At 51.8% G+C, this 20,092-nt stretch overlaps 1 protein-coding gene across 1 annotated transcript in view; it reads left to right on the top strand.

The window, feature by feature from the left end:
• The first annotated feature begins 282 nt into the window (after positions 1 to 282).
• Positions 283 to 20,092, top strand: part of FAM83F (family with sequence similarity 83 member F) — a 28,878-nt gene continuing 9,068 nt past the window's right edge. Inside the window, exon 1 of the mRNA XM_059081090.2 lies at positions 283 to 771. Within this exon, the coding sequence (XP_058937073.1) occupies positions 283 to 771 (489 nt within the window). The remainder of the gene's footprint in view (positions 772 to 20,092) is intronic.

The raw sequence follows: 20,092 nt of genomic DNA on the forward strand, positions 1-20,092 counted from the left end.
GCACGTGGGTCTAACTACGGCCCGGCACCAAGTTCCAGCCCGCTCTGGGGCTCCCGCCCCGGGCTGGGCCCCGCAGGCCTAGGCGTCGTCCCGTCCCCAGCCGAGCCCCAGAGGCCGCCTTTGCCGCTCGCGCCCCGCAGAGGCGGAGTGCGCAGCTGCCCCTCCCCGCCCGACGGCCGCGCCAGCGCCGATTGGCCGCCCTCTCGTCCAGGTGAGGCGCCCCGCCCCTCGGCGGCTCCAGGTGCGGCGGTAGGACCCGGGCCGGGGTCGGGCCGGGGCGCCATGGCCGAGTCCCAGCTCGGCTGCCTGGACGAGGCGCACGTGAACGAGAAGGTGACCCCGGCGCAGGCAGCCTTCTACTACTGCGAGAGGCGGCGGGCCGCGCTCGAGGCGCTGCTGGGCGGCGGCGAGCAGGCCTACCGCGAGCGGGTCAAGGAGGAGCAGCTGCGGGACTTCCTCTCCAGCCAGGAGCGTCAGGCCCTCGGCGCCGCCTGGAGCCCCTACAAAGAAGTCGCCGCCGCCGCCGCCGCCCGGGGCAAGAGCAAGGCCGAGGCCGAGACCCCGACGCAGGCCGCGGCCGAGTCCGGCGAGTCCCTGGCCTACTGGCCCGACCGCTCCGACACCGAGGTGCCCCCGCTGGAGCTGGGCTGGACCGAAGCGCGCTTCTACCGCGGCGTGAGCCGCGTCACCCTCTTCACTCACCCCCCTAAGGAGGAGAAGGCGCCCCACCTGAAGCAGGTGGTCCGGCAGATGATTCAACAGGCCCAGAAGGTAGGCCCCAACCCCCCACGCCTGGCCCTTGGACCAGGCCTGGCCGCCCTGCCCACCCTCTGGAAAATGGGCCCAGAACCTTCCCTTCTGACGTGGGGCTGGTGAGTCCTCTGGAGAGCATGGATGTGAATGTGTTTGGCAAATTACAAGGTGCTGGGACAGTTGCTTGTCGTCACCATTACAGTGTCCAGAGGCGCTGGCTTTCCTCTGCCCTGTGCTTCTGTTTCCCTGTCTGGTTTCTCTCCCTAGGGAAACATGTGGGCTGTGGAGTCCTGTGGTAAAATGGGCCACTCAAACGTCTTGATAATAACCTATGTGCTGCCCAGGGATTTACAAAACATATCCCTGGCCATTTTCTCATTTGGGCCTCAGGCAACCCCAGGAAGTGTGGTGTGGCCTCCCACGCCAAGCCACGCTGCTCTTAGGAGGTCCCCCAGAGCCAAGGCTGGCCTGGCCCCTGGCATTCACTCCGGCTCTGGGCCCAGTGCTAGAGCTCAAGCAGTCTAGGTTGAATTAAGGGATGTATTTTGAGCACCTACTATGTACCTGACTCTGTGCTGGGTGCTTTGACAAGGCAGATCCCTGGACTCAGCTGGTCAAGAAGCTCCCACTTACGGCATCTGCTCTACCTGGGGATTGAGAGGAGGTGATGTTTCCAGAGTGGCTGGTATTCTAATACTGGTGGGGCCAGTAGTTCGTAGGCAGGGGGAAGACTTACTCTGTGCCCTTGGGTAGGGGTACCTGGGTAGGGCTTCCAGATAAAATATAAGATGTCCTGTTAAATTTGAATTCCAGATAAACAACAAGAAAAAATGTAGTATTATTCAGTATGACCCAAATATTGCGCTGGGACATACTGATGCTAAAAAGTCATTCACTGTTTCTCTGAAATTCAGATTTAATGGGGACATTCTGTATTTTTATTTGCTAAGTCTGGTTCCCCTACATTGATATTTCTTAAGAAACATCAGCAGGCTTCGGTGCCCAGTTCAGAATATAGAGCAGGAGTGGCTTGGGTTCACCATTCTGATTCAGCTCAGTAACTGTGGTTGGAGCCCTTTTATCCCTGGAGGCTGAACGAGCCTAGAAAAACCAGTTGTGGGCCTCCTCTTCCTGGAAGGCGTGATGCAGGTAGTTGGCTAGATTGGCTGCCAGAAGGAAGGGTTAACTTTTCACTGTCCATGTTTCCACCCTCCCTCTCTAAAGAATTCCAGCTTGTCTACCTGAGCGTTCTTTGTATATTGAATTCTGTAAAAGAGAAAGACAAGTTTGGACAGAGGAGGAGAAAGGATGTGGGTGACAATACTGTGCAGCAGGGTGCAGCTGGGGTCAGGGGTCAGGGGTCAGGGCTCACGAGGTAATACTAACAAGCCTTGATTTATGCATACTTAATATGTGCCAGCCACTGTGCTAATGATTTACCTGCATTTTTTCTTTTGCTTTTCACAACGACGGAGTAAGATGGGTATTTTCCTTATGTTTGGATTCAGAACAGTTAAGTCACTTGCTGAGCCAGGGTTCAAACACCAAAGTCCTTCTTCTTAACGGCTATGCTGTCGGATGATGGTGCAACAGACAAACCAAGGAGCTGGAATTGGAACTAGCCTGGTCACAACCTGGGCTGCACGTTGTGACCCCCTGTTACAAGAAGGGGGAGACAGGGCCCTGCCCACTAGAACTTCTAGTCCCATACGGGATGTCAGGAATCTCCTATGTAGTGGAGTGTTCTTAACTCTTTAAATATTTAACAACAGAAACTTTAACAACTGTGAACCGATCCAATGGGTACATATTAAACCAGTAATTATGTCCTGAGTGCCTACCGTGTGCCAGGCACTAGCCATAGGAGGATATAAGGTGGCCTTTGCCCTCCAAGAGTTAATTCAAATGCTGGGGGATGTGCTGGAAGGAAAAGAGTTTTTGAGGCTGGATATGCCTAATCTGGGAGGGCTTCCCAAGGGACGTAAATTGCAGAGTTGAGAGAGCAGGAAACTGGAATGAGCAGTTTCTCCTTAGGAGACTCAGGAGAGAGAGATTTTCGCTTCAAAACAGCAAGTGGCTTTGACTGGCAGGAGGAATGAGCTGTTGTGGTGGGAGCTTAGTAAGTGGGGGGCCTGGTGTTTAGAGCCTGGTCCTAAAACTGGGTCCAAAGCAGGTGACCACCCCTCAGGAAGAAGCAGCTTCTGGCCCCATCTGTGCCCGAAACCCACAAGCCCTCTGGACCCCAACTGTTAATCACTGCTGCTCACATCTGTGCAGCACCTTCTTCCCAAAGATCCTGTGAGTAGGCAGGGCAGAGAGGTTGACCTTGTTTCACAGGTGAGGAGACTGAGGCGCAAAGAAGGAAAGGGGCTTGCCCAAAGGTCACATGGTTGGTTATGGAAAGACTCAGATCCCTAGCTTCTGCTCTAAAGGCTACACCTTCTGACAGCTACCTGCCCACCTCCCCAACCTCAGCGTGTCCACTGGCGAGCAACCCTCTAGATCCTTCCCCCTTCCTTTTCACCCTGAAATACCCTGGAGGGAGTTTCCTTTGTTTCCAGGGAGAGTCTGGCTGCTGTGAGGCTGGGTGGGACAAACCGAGATGGTTTATGTGCAGAGACACAGGTGACTGTTGGGGGAAAGGGGGGGAGGTCAGAAGGACCTAGTACACACATCCAGCTGTGTGCCAGAATTTCATGTTTTATCTCTTTTAATCCTCAGCATAACTTCGTGAGGGGCTGTCATTTTTATTCCCGAATGAAAAACAGGAAACCAAGCCTCAGGGGGAGTGGCTGTGACTTGCCCACAGGCGCAGACCAGTGTGGGTTTTGAACCTGGGCCTCAGGGTTATGGACAAAGGAGCCTAACTAGGGGACACTTTGAAAATATGATTGGGGGTTGGGGAGGAGGGGCAGAGGGTGGTGGCCAGTGGGGAAACAGCCCAGCAGGGGTGGAGGTGGGACCACGTGGAATGGGAGGAGGCCTTTGAGTTGGTCAGTCTTAAGTTATCTGCTCTCTGGGCCTCTGCAAGTGGCAGACGCCCTCCTGGCTGTGCTGGAGAGCCAGCATTCAGACATGCAGCCCTGGTTCCTTGTGGGGTGGCGGTTTCTCCTGTCATTTTAATCCCCCTTAGGTGATCTGCTTATTGTACTGTCACTGAGTGATGTACTTTGCTTAAAGTACAGGCGGAAAACATGCCTTCAGGGACCCAGAAGTGAGTCCGTGGCCTCTCCCACGCTGGCAGAGAGGACCAGGGGAGGTTGCTGCCGCTTGGGCTGCTATGACCACTGTTACTGCAGTGAGGGGGCAGCAGGGACTGGACTTCAATCGAGACCATGTGTAGACAAGGAAACGGTTGGTTCTCCTCTACAAAGGCAGAGTGAGAGGACCAAGTAACTGCGATTTGGAAGAATAGTGCATTTGGTCATTGGACAGATATTTCAAGGTGTACTATGTGCTAAGCACTTCAGTAGAAAACAGACATATAAAACACACCTCTGCTCTTAAATAGCCTAATAGTCTAATAAACCATCATTTTAATACAGAATGGTGGGTGCTTAACAGAGGGCGTGGCAGGAGGGGCACTGACCCAGTCCCTGAACCGGGTTAGGGAAGGACCTTCGGTGCTGAGGGCCTGTCTACAAGCGTGTCTGAATGCAACAAGAAGGGTGGAATTGCACCAAGCACCCACCCATCTTTGCGCCCCAGCTCCCTTCTGAACAGCGGCACCCAGTTTTGAGTCTACTGAGTAGGTAGAGAGCGTTGCCTGTGCTCCAGGAGCAGCGGAAAACCTACTGGCCGCCCACCTTGAAGACTGACCCTTGGCCCCTGCGTTCCTGAGCCGCACACTCAAGGATACCAACTACCCGGCTCCTCACCGCTTACCGCAGTGCCTCCCCCAGCATTTCCTCAAAAACCGTGTCAGGCAGAGGGGAGGCTCCTGAGGTCCAGAAGGGTCTAATGATTTGTCTTCAGACCAAGGACAAGGAGAGGACACAGCTTCCCCAGGTCCCTAGTCAGAACTACCAATGACCCCGTGTAGATATAAACACAGCCCAGGAGAGGGTGGCTGTTGGGCTAGGAAGCTTTGATTAACTGGGAGCTGCTGCTCTTTATTCCTGTGGCAGTGAGAGGAACAGGCCCATCTGGTTGGTGGGGGACAGAGGGGCATGGGTAGCAGGCCCAGCCCTACCCCATCTCTGCCTGTCGATGGTTTGTCCCTTTCCTTCAGGGTCTGGCTCAGAGGCTAACCCTTCTTTGGCTGTTTATCAAATTTTCAATCCAAAAGTGACTTTTTGTTCTCAGGCGTGGCTCCTTGTTTGTGCCACATGTGTGCCTGGCACACAGCTCGATTTAGGAAAGCCCATTTTATCCTCGGGGACTAGCAGCTTTGGAGGAGCTAAGACTCCCTCCTACACCTCTCCGTCATCTTTGTAGGGCCCCAGCAGTGGCACGGGCAACCCATGATGTTTGCTTAATTGATTGGAAGCTGCCTCCTATTGGCCACCCGCCCCTCTCCATCCCTCTAGGGAAGCAAGTGTCTGGAGAGTCCCCAGTTGAACTGCACATTACCGAGGGACCCCTTCAATCCCCACTGTTACAAGCCACCTGGCAGCAGAGAGAAGAATGCTCTAAACTGGGAGGAGGGGGCGTGCAGAGGGCTTTGGGGAAAGGCTCCAGGGCTGGAGGCACGGTTGGCCAGGTTAGCAGCCTTGGTTAGAGGTCTGGGCAGCTGATGGGGGTGAACAGCTGGGTACACATGCCCAGGGGATGTGGCAAAGTCTCAGAGGCTCCAGTTCACTCACCAGGAGGCTCAGCTTTCGGGTGGCAGCCTTTGCCACTGTGTCCCCCCGTTAGCCTCAACTGGCTCTTCCCTCATTCAGATACATCCAGCAGATAGCACGCAGCACCTTCTCTGTACCAGGTGCCTGGAGCAGGCACCATGCTGGGCGCTGGGATATTGACATGAAGCAGATTCAAAAAGAAAAAAGAGAGAGAGAGGAAACAATAGAGACAGTTTACATATAAATATATATATATATATATACTTAAATATCGCTGGTGTGTGAAATCTGAGTCAGCCACCTCGCAGCCTTGCTCGAGAGCTGGTCCCGATTCTCGCCTAATACCTTTCCCCGTTCTACCGTTCCACGTCAGAGGCTTTATCTAGAGCTCCTGAGCTGCCTTTGAAAAGCCTGATTCGCTGTGCAGAGCAAGAAAAGGCCTCTCAGGGCAGCCCGTGACCTGTGTGTCCAACACACTGTCCCCCCCTGCCTAACTCTTCTTCCGTCCTTGAGTGACCATTCCTCACGGGCGTTATTTCCGAGGCGCGGGTCAGTTCCAGAGTCCTTGTCCCCTTGAGGCTGGCGGATAATGACAGCAGCTGCAGTTCCAGGGACTGAGCACTTCACAGTCCCTCCAGGATCTTGCCTCAGCCTGTCCCAGCATCCCTGCCAAGCCCTTGGCTCTGTGGCTGTTGGATTCTGAGTCTCTGTCTTTTATGCTCAGTCACTGATCCTGGGAGCTGGGGTTTCTGGGCATTGGAGACCCAGCTTCACGTCAAGGACAGAGAATAGGCTCTGGATTTGAAAGGTCTTGATTTCTGTCCTGACCTGGCTACTTACAAACTGTGTTCCTTTGGGGTAAATCACTCTCCTCCCTGGGACTCCTGACCTGCAAAATTGGAGGGCATTACCTAGATTTCTGGATGGTTTTGAAAAATCAGGAAGAAACTGTATGAAAGTAGAGGATACCAAGAAAGTATTGTACAAACATCAGTTGTCCTGGAAAGGTGCTGCTGCCGTCGCCCTCCCCTCTCAGAGCAGGGAGGGAAGTGTGGCTGAGCTTCCTCCCGGGACGCTCAGCCCCTGACCCAGGAGATCAGGAGATCAGAGTTAGGATGGTCACGGGTTGCTTCCCGTCTTCAGGTTGGAGGCCCTGTGCAGGTGCGCTTCCTGTTTCCTCCTCTGGGTGAGAGGAGCAGCTCCAACTGCCCCCCCCTCCCCAATGCCCCGCACTTCTCAGCTGCCTTTATTTGATGTGGTCGTTTGTCAGGGCGGCTCTCGTCTGCAGGGCTGTGGTAACTGAGTACTCAGCCAAGGGTCTTCTCTAGGATCTGCCACGGGCCGAGATGAGATAGGAAGACACGGAGGCTCCCCGGTCCCTGAATCAGGGGTCCCTGAGGGTGTTCCTCTGCAGAGTCATCCAGAAGGGCCAGCTCTAAGAGCCCAGGGGCAGTCTGGAAGGACTCCTCAAGGTCTAAAGCTTGCACAAGTAGGCGCTGGGGCATGGGGACACGGGGGTGGGGTGGGTTGAGGTGGGGGACAGGCTGTGTTTGTCTTTGGAGAAGAGGGAGGCTGAGGCTTGGTTCCTCTGAAATCTGACACTTTAGGTCCCTGAAACTCTGAGGATGGGTGTTTCCTGGGGAGTTCAAAAGTAGAAGATGGGGCCTCAGTAAAGGGGTACTTTCTTCATGACTCCTTGGTCTCATGGTAGCTTAGCCAGGTTTGCTGGGCAGTGGTCTCAGGAGGCCAGGTCACTTCAGGGGAAGGAGTACACAGTTGGCAGCCGGGAGCCTGGGTGTCTTCATTCTTGCTCTGTCTTTGCTCCTCTCCCAGGTGACCTTGGGCAAATCATTTGACCTTGCTAGGCCTCCATCTCTGCATCTGTAAAATGGGGATCATTCTTGTCTTCTTGCTTACTTTCACAAGATTGCTCTGCGACTCCAGTGCAAGACTATATGAGACAGCATTTTGAAAAAGATGACTAATAGATGCAGATTAAAAGGATTTATATTAAGAGGGGCTAACATTGTTGAAAGATAGGTGCTTTGCATGTTATTTCCTTTAATTAATTCAATCCTTAGCACCTTGCAGGGGAAATGAGGTTTTTCCAGAGGCTCAGGGAAAGCACAAGGCCGTAGATCTCATAAGAGGCAGGCTGGGACTCCACCCAGGTCTGAATTCAAGGCTTGTGTCCTTCTGCTGCACATGCAGTTACTTTTGGGGATTGCCCCTGTGGCCACCGCTTCCATCTGAAATTCCAGAAGCAAAGTATATTTGTTGTCAGCCAGGTTCTGGGAAGCTCACCAACTAGTTCTGGAAACAAACAAGTACAGGACTCCTTTGGTGGGAGAGGGAGAGGAGAGGATGCTTTCTGCCTGGTGGCACTGGCACAGGTGTCACCAGGAAGCTGGATATAGGTAGCTTCCAGGGGCTTTTTTGGTTTGGCCATGCCACATGGCTTGTGGGATCTTAGCTCCCCGACTAGTGTCCTCTTGCTGGCCACTTTCTGGCCCTCTGGGACTTGGGCCCTCACTGACAAACCGAGACCTGCTGGCAACCCCACACCGACGCCTCCCTATCTGTCCAGGTGCACCCCCAGGATGCTGCCTCACTGCTTCACCTCGGCTGGTGGACAGATCCGCCTCCCTTTCCTCACATTGTACAGGGCAGAGCCTGTTCCGGGGCAGGCCTCCAATCTGCGGGGAGAGAGGAGCAGGGCAGAGGACCAACGAGCAGGGCTGGGTCCTGGCTGACCACCAGCCTGGGCTCCTGGCACTGTCCTGACCACACCCCCTCCCAGCCTGCGTCACTCCAGTGATCTCTGCCCCTCCGCCTCCCTCCCACCACACCTCCTACCCCAGGAGCCATGCAAGACCGGTCAGCCTTAGCTGGGGCCGCTGCCTTCCCCCGTTTTCTTTTCCTTCTCTGAATTTGTGGAGTCTGTAGACTTGCTAATGATCCCAGAATCTTAGCCCAGGAAAAGAGCTTGTGGCTTTTCTAATTAGTGGTCTCTCTGGCCCGAGTTTCTAGTAATCTGTTAACTCATCCTGGCCCAGCTTGTAGGGTGCCCTGTTGGGCCTCTCACAGCACTGGTGGGGCATGTGGGAGGCTCCAGATAAATGCTCTTTCTGTTCTGTTTTCTAGCAGTGAGTCAGCAGAAGGCGGGGTCAGGGACAGGGACCAGGGCTTCTTACCTTTTTGTGGGTCTTTGAGGACCAACTGTGAGTGTTCTTAACTCCCTCTCCCGGAAGGGTTCCCAGACTGCTTGGAGATTCCCCACTTCTGCTCATTCACTCAACCATGTTTCACCTGTGCCACATTCCAGAAATATACAGGTGAATAAAATGTGGACGCTGAAAAAGAAAACAAACTGCAGGACAGGTTGGAGGGAGCGGGTCAATAGCTATTAATTGTTGAGTACTTAAATAGCAGACCGTGCTAGCCCTTTTAAAATACATTATTCCATTTAACTTTCACAACAATCCAGCAACTTTCCATTTTACAGATGGTAAGGTCACAGGGCTGGTAAATAGTGGAGCTGGCTGGGAACTTGAGATTGAGTCCGAATCCCACGGAGCTCCAGGGGGCAGAGGCCTCCTGGGAATTGATGGCTGAAGCAGCCAGTATGGAAGGGAGGGCAGGCAGAGGGCCGCAGTGTGCAAGGCGGAGGCCTAGGAGTGCTCAGATTCATGCTGTTCCCATCGCCCAGCCCTTCCTGACCACCTTCCCCTGACCCCCGCACCCTCCACTTGCCTCTCTGGCGAAGCCCTCCCCAGGCAGCGTCACCTGGCAGTGGCCAGCAGCTTTTCCCTGCCGCTTCGCAGAACCTCCCGGGCAAGCTGCCACCTGCAGTTGTCTTGCCCTGATTGATCAATCAAGAAATACCTCGAAGGTACTTCTCAAGTCCTGCCTTACTCTGTCCACATAATATTGTATGGTTCTCAGAGCTCCAGGCCACTAACCCAAAGCAGCAGCTGATCCTAAAAATCATCTGTGTATCCTCATTGGGTTTTTTTTTCTTAGCAGCTGATTTATCTTCCTAATTATGTTTAGCTTTAAGCTAATGTTAAAATGAGCTTGCATTAGATAATTTTCACTAATTAACACCAACTTAGTGCAGGGGAAGTCATCCCAGAAGCATGCCCTGGGGCAGGGAAAAGCTGGCCTGGGATCTTAAAAAGAATTGCTCTTCTTACTGCCTGGCAGATCACATATGGCTCTTCACGGCTGAATTAGTTGACCTTGCTCACATGGGTACAGTCTCGGTCTCTGGAGAGCCAGCCCGAGTCTCCGTTGTATCACCCCTTCATCCACCTAGTTGGGGGAACGGGTGTCAGGGGTGCCTCATAAGGATCAGAGGTGGACAGGGTGTGAGCCCCGATGGTGCACAGCAGAGTCGGGGACAGAGCTGGCACAGAGGCCAAGGGGTCTGGGAGAGGAAGTGGCCTGGCTGGCAGAGTTGGGCTCCAGTGGCTGCCAGTGCAGGAGGGAGCCTGGTGTTTAATGATGTCTAATTAGTGAGCCTGAAACAGTGTAACATGGCCTCGGACAGCTGGGAAGCCTCAGCTGACAAAGCGCAGATGTCCGGCTGCTGGGGGCAGCCCAGCCTCGAGGCAGAGAACAAGACCCCAGTGGTCTTGGCTCTGTCCTCTCGGTGGGCCAGGGCTCTGGTCCAGACCCGCTTCCTCAGCCCCCCGAGGGAAGCCCCCTAGTGCAGAGGTACCCTGTTTAGAGATTCACTGCGTGTCAGGCCCTGTGCAGGGCGGCATGACAGGTCTCTGTCCCCCCACCATGTGCTCAGAGAGACACAGGCCTGAGCAGGTGTGCCTCCTGGGAAGGGCACACACTGCCCTGGGGGCTGGGGAGCCAGAATGATCCTGGGACAGCCTTGGGGGAGGGTAAAGCAAGGACCTTGACAGGGAAGGGACGGTCCCATCACCACAGGGAGAAGGTGGTGACAGTGTGAGTTAAGCCACCAGGGTGGGAGTTGCTAGGTGTGTTTGGAGAACGCAGAGGAGTTTATCAGAGGAGTTTATCGTCAAGGGAGGGAGTGGGTTGGAAGCACACGGAGGGTCTTTGGCCAGGCTGAACTCAGGCCGAGGTTTTGGGCAGGGAAACGGCACGATTAGGGTTGGGCTATTGGCTCCACCTGCCAAGAGCAGGGGACCGACCCCTAGTCTCCCATCATGCTGACACTGAGGAAGCACAGCACCAGATGCTCTCCAGGCATCACTGCGTTTCTCCGCATCCTCACAAGAACCATGAGTCAGCCTCACTTTACAGGGAGAGTTCCCAGGGGTCAAGTAACACCCGTGGCCTCACCGCCCCTGTGGGACCCCTGACTCCAAAGTCTGTGCTTCACCCACTGCGGGATGCTCTTGGACTTTGGGGATTCAGCTAAATGCCTCTGGTGTCCAGGGGTAGGAGGATGCAAGGCGGGTGGGGCAGGGCGAGGCAGCGTCCGTGGGTGTTCCCCGGGCAGTCATGCTGGCCTCCTCTCCTGGGCTTTCCTCTCCTCTCTCACCCCAGGGAGCACAGACAGGAAGCTTAAGGTAAAGCTTTCTTGTCCAGTTGTTCACATCCCACCGGGGCAGAAGTTGGATGCGGCCTGTTGCAGCCTTGATGACAAAAGAACGCCTTGACGGTGTGCCAGGAGCAATGGCACCTCCGCCACGAGTTGTGTCCGTCCTCCAGCATCACCTCTCCGTGCTCAGTGGCAGCCTTGCCAACTGGGTCCCGAGCCCGCCTGGAGGTGCTCTCCACTCAGGCTGCCGTTTTCTTTCCTTTCTTTCTTTCTTTTTTCTTTTGGCCGCGCCTCATGGCCCCAACCAGCAGTTGAACCCGGGCCTCGGCAGTGGAAGCTCGGAGTCCTAACCACTGGACCGCCAGGGGATTCCTGGGGCTGCGGTTTTCCTAGAGGTGCGTTCCCTGCTCGGGGTGCGGGCACTGATGCCCAGCATCGCTCCAGGGACAGTGCGTTGTACAGACTTATTCCTGTTCCCTTGATTGAGCTGCCCTTCCCCTCAGTTCGAGTTTTGACCTTCCTGGAGGTGTAGTGTTGCCTGGGCTTTAATCACCATGCGCTGGGCCTGCTGGACATGGTATCAGGCAAAGGAAAACATCTCCACCTTGATGTGTGGGGCTGGTGGGCAGCTGTGCGCTGCTGGCTCCCTGGGAGCTGCCTCCGAAGTGAGGCCCCTTCGTTCTGGGTTCCATCAGAGGAGAGAAGGGGGTGCCGACGTGGACCCCCCTGCTCACGGCAGGCCAGGCGCTGTGTTCCTTGTGCCGCCGCATTATCTCATTTAAAGCTCAGAACAACCCTGAAGGGACCACCTCCCCATTTTAAAATGAGGAAATGGAGACTTAGATTAAATTACTCACTCAAGGCCCCACAACCAGTGAGACTTTCTGCTTCCAGAGAGTGGATTCTCTCCCCAACACCGGCAGTCACTCAGAGTGTGATCCTTCCACCACCTGCATTCAGATCGCCTGAGGGGGAGGGTGTTGTTAAAACGCGTTTCCAGGGGCCACTGAGTCAGACTCTCCGAGGATGGGGCCCTAGCATCCGTGCATTCAGCGGGCGCGCCCCGCCCCACACTGCCCCGCACCGGCTGATCCTCTACAGGCTCGAGTTTGACAGCCACTGCCCTGGAGACCTAGATCGCTCGCTGGGGAAATCAGAGAAGGCGATCCACAGCTGGGGATGTGTGAGCTGGGTGCTGGCTGGCCTGCCCACAACTGACTCCCCTGGGCTGCCAGACAGATGGACCTTCTGGGAGGCAGCAGCTGACCGGTTTGCCCCGGTGCTGCCCTTTCTACCCCAAGGCACCTTAGGGCTGGAGGTGTGGGCATTTGGCCCCATTCACCTGGTTTGGTGATAGCCCCTCAAAACCGCACAGCTTTTTCATGGGATTTCATGGGCATGGTCTCATCTGAAACCCCCAACGGCCCTGGGAGGCAGGCGGGGCAGGCATGGGAGGTAAAAGTCAGGCCCCAGGCTCACATGGGTAATCAGTGGGCAAGTGGGGACTGGAGCTGCCCATGTGGGCTCCCCTCCCTCCCTCCCTCCCTCCCCAGGAAGAAGTGACCATCTCTAGCACATACCTGCACGGAGCGTGCCTGGCTTGGGGCCTCTTGCCTTTCCCCACTGTGGCGCTAAGCTGAGCGAGACGGTGGTCTTTGTCAGCAGCAGCCGCCACGCCCACCCCGGTGCCTAGGCTCCATGTCAGCAGAGCTGGGGAAACCAGTGATGGAGAGGGTGGAATTGTCCGGCTCTGTGGACGCATCCTGGTTTTGTGTGACCAGAAGTCACCTCAGGTCCTAGCCAGAGGACATGTCCCCAGAGCCTTCCATGACCACCTCATCTGGGGGTGACAGCTCTGGACTGGGGTCAGAGGCCTGGGCTTTAATCCCACCTCTGCCAAGACCCAGCTGGGTAACTTAACCTTGGGGCTGGGCTCTAGCTGATACATTTCCTCCCAGCTCTGAGGTTCTGCCCATCTGGAATGTCCTTCAGCGCAGGGGCCGAGTGCAGAGATGCAGCCTGTGCCTGCACTGGGGCCTGTCCCAGGGGCTTTGTAGGGCTGACTTGCCGCCCGCCCGTGCTCCGCTTGCTGGCTTGCATTCCATCACAGGGAGGACGGGTACCCCTTCATAATCTGCACAGAGGCGCTGGCTGTACGTGCTGGTGGCAGCTCTGCTTCCTGGTCTGATGTTCTTGGCGTGGACTTTTACCCCTTGGTAAAGTACTGTCCTCAATAAGGGGCTGGCTGCTCCTTCAAGACCTCGGGTGGGTGGAACAGAGGAAGACCAGAGCGGGGACTGGCGCTCAGGCAGCAGTCCCCCAAAAGCGCCCACTTCTTTTCTCTTCTCTGTGCCCTTGAGGAAGAACTTCAACTCTGCCTTTCAGCAGGATGATCTAACCGGGAATCTTGCTCAGCGTTCTTTTTTTTTTTTTTTTTTGTCCCTCCACCAAAATGTCTAGTCATTAATGAAATAAAAGAGTTAACAATAAAGCTAGGTCCACACCCCGCAGATAAAACAGTATACTGTGAAACACCCTCCATTTAGACATTCATTCCGCAAACACGGAGAACTGACTTCGTGTTGAGATGTCCCCTGAGGGTGGAGATTCTGAGAGACGTCAGATGGTCCCTGCCATCTGGGAGCCAACAGCCCGGTAAGGGACAGAGCCATTCAGCAGATGTTACAATAAAATGTCAAGGACCTCTGTTATGTGCCCGGAACACAACGTGGGCAGGAAGCAGGGAGTGGTGAACAATATTGGGTGGGGAGAAGTTCAGGAAATTCTTGCCTGTGTCTTGAAAGATGCATAGATGTTTCCCAGGAGTTCAGGAGGGGTAGGAACAGAACTGGAAACTGCCTGATGTGTGCAGTTCTCAAAAGGGGGTGGGGAGTTGATGCAGTTTTGCCCCCAGGAATCATTTATCGTTGTCTACAAATATTTTTGGTTGTCACCAGTGGGGGTGGTGCTACTGGCATGCTGCTAACACCCTGCGGTGCACAGGACAGCCCCCCACAGCAAGGAATACTGTCCCTGGAGCCCTGGAAGTCCCACAGTGGAGAAACTGTGAGTTACGGTAACTGCAGGTCATCCTGCACGGCTGAAAACAAGGGGCAGACGAGAGACGGTCCGAGATGCAGCTGGAGAGGGGGAAAGGGGCCATCGTAACGCCCTTCGATGCCAAGTTAAGGAGTTTGGCTGTGAGACCCATCACTTCATCAGTCTGTTGTTTTGGCAGGGTCACTGCTACGGACAAAAAATTGGAGCACCGAGATGGAGGAGAGACTAGTTAGGAAACTATTCCAGAAGTTCAGTGAGAAATGAGGGGGGCCCTAGCGAGGGCAGCAGTGCAGTAGGAACAGAACGGAGCTGACCCAGAGAAGGTGCACAGACAAGGACCTGCTGGCGTCGGTGGCCAGTTAGATTTGGTCATGAGGAGGAGGAGGAGGAGGCCAGTAGACTCGGGTTTCTGGCTTGGGTGACCTAGAGGATGTTGATTTTGGAAGGGCCTCCAGGGCAGGCTGGTGAGCATAGCTCTGTGGCGAGGAGACTGGCGGTGCAGTGGCTGTCCAGACTGGGTCATCCAAACACACCAGGGGTGTCAGTCCCCAGCTGTCTTTTTTTTTAAAAAAATAAATTTATTTACTTATTTATTTATTTTTGGCTGCGTTGGGTCTTCGTTGCTGCACGTGGGCTTTCTCTAGTTGGCGGCGAGCGGGGGCTGCTCTTCGTTGCGGTGCGCGGGCTTCTCATGTCCTGGCTTCTCTTGTAGCGGAGCACGGGCTCTAGCCACGCAGGCTTCAGTAGTCGTGGCATGCGGACTCAGTAGTTGTGGCTCGCAGGCTCTAGAGCTCAGGCTCAGTAGTTGTGGTGCACGGGCTTAGTTGCTCCACTGCATGTGGGATCTTCCCCGGGCCAGGGCACGAACCTATGTCTCTTGCATTGGCAGGTGGATTCTTAACCACTGTGCCACCAGGAAAGCCCCTCCCCGGCTGTCTTGAGTAGAGTTGCCCTGGAGTGCATGGGGAAGGTGGAGTCCTTTTCGTTAATTTTGTTAATCTAATGGTAATTAGGGAGTCCAGGAAGAGAATCTGAAAAGCTGGGCGTTTAATTAAAGGTAAGTGACAGATGGAGGGGAATTCAGAGGCTCCCTAACACACACCCTGTTCCCCCACCCCACCACTGAGGCCGAATATCAAAGGAGGAGATGGAAAGCTAACCAAACGCCCGATGAGAAGTGTTACAGCAACAGAACCGCTTTGCCAGAGCCTGGGGCAGCTTCTAAAAACTCCTGCCACCTCAAATTAACCTCTCTCCCCAGGTGCTGCACATCAGTGGGTAACCAGGTAAAGGAGCCTGCTGGGAGGCCAGGGGATGACTTTTCCCCCTGACGAAATCCAGCTCCCTGGGTTCTGTGCCTTTGATGTCTCTCTTATAAAACCTGATTTTCCATTTATACTGGGAGCCTTGAAGTTAGATTTGGCTCGTAGGATCACGTGGCACATTAAACACCAGACCGGAGGGAGTGGGGAGCTGGTTTTCCTGGGCCTGATGCCGTGGATCCTAACGTCAAGCAGGGCCTCAGAGACCGAAGCGGAGGGTAATTATCACCTCTCCTCCACAACGAGATTGCAGGAGTCAGCGAGCAATTGATTTTTTCCTACTACAGATATTTCACCGCTTAATTGGTAGTGACACAGATGGCTGGCTCTCACCAGGGCGCTGCAGACCAAGCCTCCTGAAAGCAGGGCCCCTGGGAACATCTCTGCCTCTAGTCTGGGATGCCCTCACAGCACATCCTCTGTCGGGTGGGGGTGAGGGTGAGCGGGCTCCCTGTGCTTTCATTTACAAAACAAAAGCAAGAGTGAATCCAGAAGCACTTTCCTGAGCCAGTCAAGCCCTCCCCAGCCACATACTGAGAGTCAGCTCTGAGCTGGACACTGTGGAGAGTCTGGAAATGAGCAAACAGTAGACTCTGGCCTCAGGCAGCAGTTGGCAGCTATCGGGAGGCCTGTGAGATGGTGGGAGCTGTGTTCTGCTGGAAGGAAGCCTCAAGTGGATTGTTAAAACCCTCCGTAATCCAGCCGCACCCCGTTGTCCTTACGCTGTATCTACCCTGAACTGTTCCAGGCCAGTTGTTTTTTGTTTGTTTGTTTGTTTTGGACCTCAAGTGCAGAGCTGATTGTGGACCTCAGTTCATGGTCCACTGCCATCGTCAATCCAGGGAAGGCCCCTCTTATTTTACTCTCTCCTTCCCTCCTGTCCCTTTCTCCTTCCATAGGCAGCCACCCTCCTGTATTCAGTGTAATGTCCTTGGACATGTCCGTATCCTTGAAAAACACGCAGAGTTATTTTATGTAGTGGGTTTTTACTTACATAAATGGTATTAGGCTGTTGATCTCTAACATTCATCTTAAAAAGAACTACCCAGGTTCTGCACATGGAACTCGTTCATTGCTTCTGCCTGCTACAGAGTACTCTGTCCTGAGCATCCCTCACATTCTCCACACCCATTCTTCTAGAGATGGACATCCAAGTTGTTGCCAACTCCTTGCTATCCCAAAGAAAGCTACAGTGAATGTCTTTGTTCCTGCCCCCTTATAGACCTGTGCAAAGATCCAAGAGGTTCCCTGGGTGTGTGGCCAAGAGTAGCGTTGCTGGCTTCCAGGCATGCACAACCTTAAATCCACAAAGCTCTGCCCCTTGCCCTACGAAATAGCTGTACCAGTGTTCCCTCCCACCCTCAGTGAATGAGGGTTCCCCTTTCCTCACACGCCAACATTTAAGAATATCCAACTTTCTGGTTTTTAGTTAATGTTATAGTTGTAAAGTGGTATCTCTCTTATCTCTTTGCTTTTTTAAAATTTATTTTAAATTTGTTATACAATTTTTAAAGGTTACACTTCATTTGCAGTTATTACTATCTCTTTGCTTTAATTTGAATCTTTCTGCTTACTAATGAGGTCTGCTTCTCTTTACATACTTATTAGCCATTCAGGTATCTCCTCTAGGAATTGCCTATTCATATCCTTTGCCCATTATTCTAATTAGTTTTCTGTCTTTTTCTTGCTGATGTGCAGGCATCTCTTGTATATTATTAGTTCCTTTTGGTTGTAGACATTGCAAATATCTTCTCCCTGTCAGTTATCTTTGTCTATTGACATCTTTCTTTGAAAAGAAAATCCCTAATTTGCCAGATGCCTTTTTAAAAATTTTATTTGTCTTATGATTCATGCTTTTGGAATCTTAAGAAATCCTATCTTACCTATGCCATGAAGATATTTTCCTATATTTCATGAATTCCTTTATTAGTTGTATCTTCTGCATTTAGGTATACAGCCTACCTGAAATTCACCTTTATATATGGTGTGAGGTAGGGATCCATTTTATTTTTCTCTATTTAGTATGCCAGTTGTCCCAATAGCATCTACTAAACAGCATCCTTTCTCCACTGAGTTGTGATTCTACCTTAAAGTTAAGACTTTAGGTTAACTTAAAGTTTTATGTATGTGTGTAGGTACCTATATATTTCTGGTCTCTATATTGTGTCCCATGGTCTATGTGTCAGTTCCTTCCTATCTCAGTATCGCAATTCTTGTTAATTTGGCTCTGCAGTATGTCTTACTGTCTAGTAGGACAAGTGTCCCCTTTTAGCTTTTCTTTTTCAAAATTGACGTAGCTATTTTGAATCTTCATTCTTCCTCACATCTTAGAAATATTTGAGCTCCTCAAAAAATTTTACTGACCATTCATTGGAATTGCATTGGATTTTATTAATATGAGGAGAACTGGATTTTTAAAACATTAAATCATGTTATCCATGAACACAATTTATCTTTTCATTTATTCAAATATTTGTAACTGTCCTTTAATAGAGTTTTCTAAATTTCTCCATAAAGGTATTAATTCCTAAATACTACGTGCTTAAGTTGCAATTTTGAATGGACCTCATTTTCTTTTTTGTTTTTTAATTGGTTATTGTTGTATTAGAAGAATGCTGTTGGTTTTTGTAAGTTTTTCTTGTATCTGGCAATCTTGCCAAGTTCTCCTATTACTTCTAATAGTTTTTCTCTGCATTCTGCTGGTTTTTTCAAAAAAATGTCATCCTTAAATACTGGTAGTTCTGTCTCTTCTAATCCTTCTGTCTCATTTCTTTTTCTTGTCATATTGCATTGGTCAGGACTGCCAGTACTTTGTTGAACAGCAGTGGTGATAAGTGAATATTCTTGACTTGCTTAAGACTTAAAGGGAATGCAACTTTAAGTATGTTTCATGAGGGTTTTTAGTAGATAGCCTTTATGACATTAAGGAAGGTCCCTTCTAGTCCTAGTTTTTTGAGAATTTTAATCGCAAATAGTGTTATTAAATACTTTTTAAAAACTTATTAAGATAATATATGATGTTCCCTCTTTGACACTATAAGTGTTATAAATTGATATGTTTCTGATGTTGAATAATCCTTTCATTTTTAGATAACCTTACTCGATTATGCTGTATTGTATTTAATTTACTTTTTTAAAAACTGAACTACAGTTGATATGTTTAATTCACTTTTAATGACTTATCCATGTCAATTTCATTTTCAAAGTCATCAATGTGTAAATGGTCCTAGTCTTTTTACCATTTCTTAAATAGTAAGAATTTCTTAAAAAGTAAATATATCTGTTGTTATTTCTCTTTCTTCATTCAGTATTTTATTTGCATCTCCTCTGTTTTTGTCAGTCATGCCTGTCCTCAGTGCCTTTGCTTGTGCTGTTTTCTTTGCCTGAAATGTTCACCTCTTAGGCCCCTGGTAGCCCATGTGGCACCTGTGCTCAGATTAGGAAAAGGCGTCTCTTCCTCAGGCAGGCACAGCTTCCACTCACCCCCATTAGCCCAGTGCCTGTGTGCAGTGCACAACCTGCATACCCATGCATGGTAGCCCTGCCCACTTCCCTGCTTGGTTTTATTCCCTGCTCATTTCTCATGGCACCCAAGGCTGCCCATTCTTCAGGTTTCAGCTTCCTCGGTGAAACCTTTCCTGTTCTCCCCTGGCTGAAAGTAATCTTTCAATCTTCCCCCTCCCTGAGTCCCTCCTTCTCTTCCTACCACCCGTCCTTTGAACTCACATCACATCATTTGTGCATCTCAAGGCATTTATCTCGTTTTACCTTATGTCTTATTATTTTGTGCGAATGTCTTATGATTCCATCTGGATTAACCCCTTGATGTTAGGGACTATAGTTTGTTTGTCCTTAGATCCTCCCTCTGCCTGTGGGGCTTTGTAAATGTTACTTGTATGAATGATTGGGTATTAAATGTAGGAGGTAAGAAGGGCCTTATGTAATATTGTGTAAATGGTGTTGGGGGGTGGTCTTTAGAGGCAGAGATAATGGCAGAGCACACGTGAAGGTGACGGTGATTGTGATGATGACGATGGTGATGGAGGATACACTTATTGAGCTTAACGCGTGCCGGCACTGTGCTAAACGCTTTCACAGTTTGCTTCTCTAAGCCTTCTCAACAACCCTTTGAGACAGGTGCTACTATGAGCTCGATTTTGCTGCCAAGGAAGCTGGGGCACTGATGAGTCAGTAGTGGAGTTAGTGAACCAGGCCTGGCCTGCCTGGCTTCAGCGTTGGGGCTTTCAGTTAAAACGACAGGCAGACTCCTTCGACCATACAATGGTTACCATTTATTGAAGACTTACCTACATATCAGGCATTGTTGATACTTGCAGATGTTATTTCTAATCCTGATGCCACATGTATCAAGAACAGAGTATCCCCACTTTGCAGATGAGGAAACAGAGGCTCATCAAAGTTAAGGGATTTGCCTAAGGTTAACATAAATAGAAGTGGTTAAATTAGATCTCTCTACAGAAAGTGGTTATAATCAGATCTCTCTGACCCCAAAGCACATACTTTCCTCTGCATCATGGGCACAGTGCTTCGGGCCAACAAGAAAACCCTGCCTCTGGAGCAGAAGGTTCGTGTAGGAAAGCGGAGGAGGCTGAGATGAGAAAGGCAAATCTGCCTCAGGCTGCGGAAGG

This window comes from Kogia breviceps, chromosome 12 (assembly GCF_026419965.1).
Source record: "Kogia breviceps isolate mKogBre1 chromosome 12, mKogBre1 haplotype 1, whole genome shotgun sequence".
Classification (NCBI taxonomy): Eukaryota; Metazoa; Chordata; class Mammalia; order Artiodactyla; family Physeteridae; genus Kogia; species Kogia breviceps.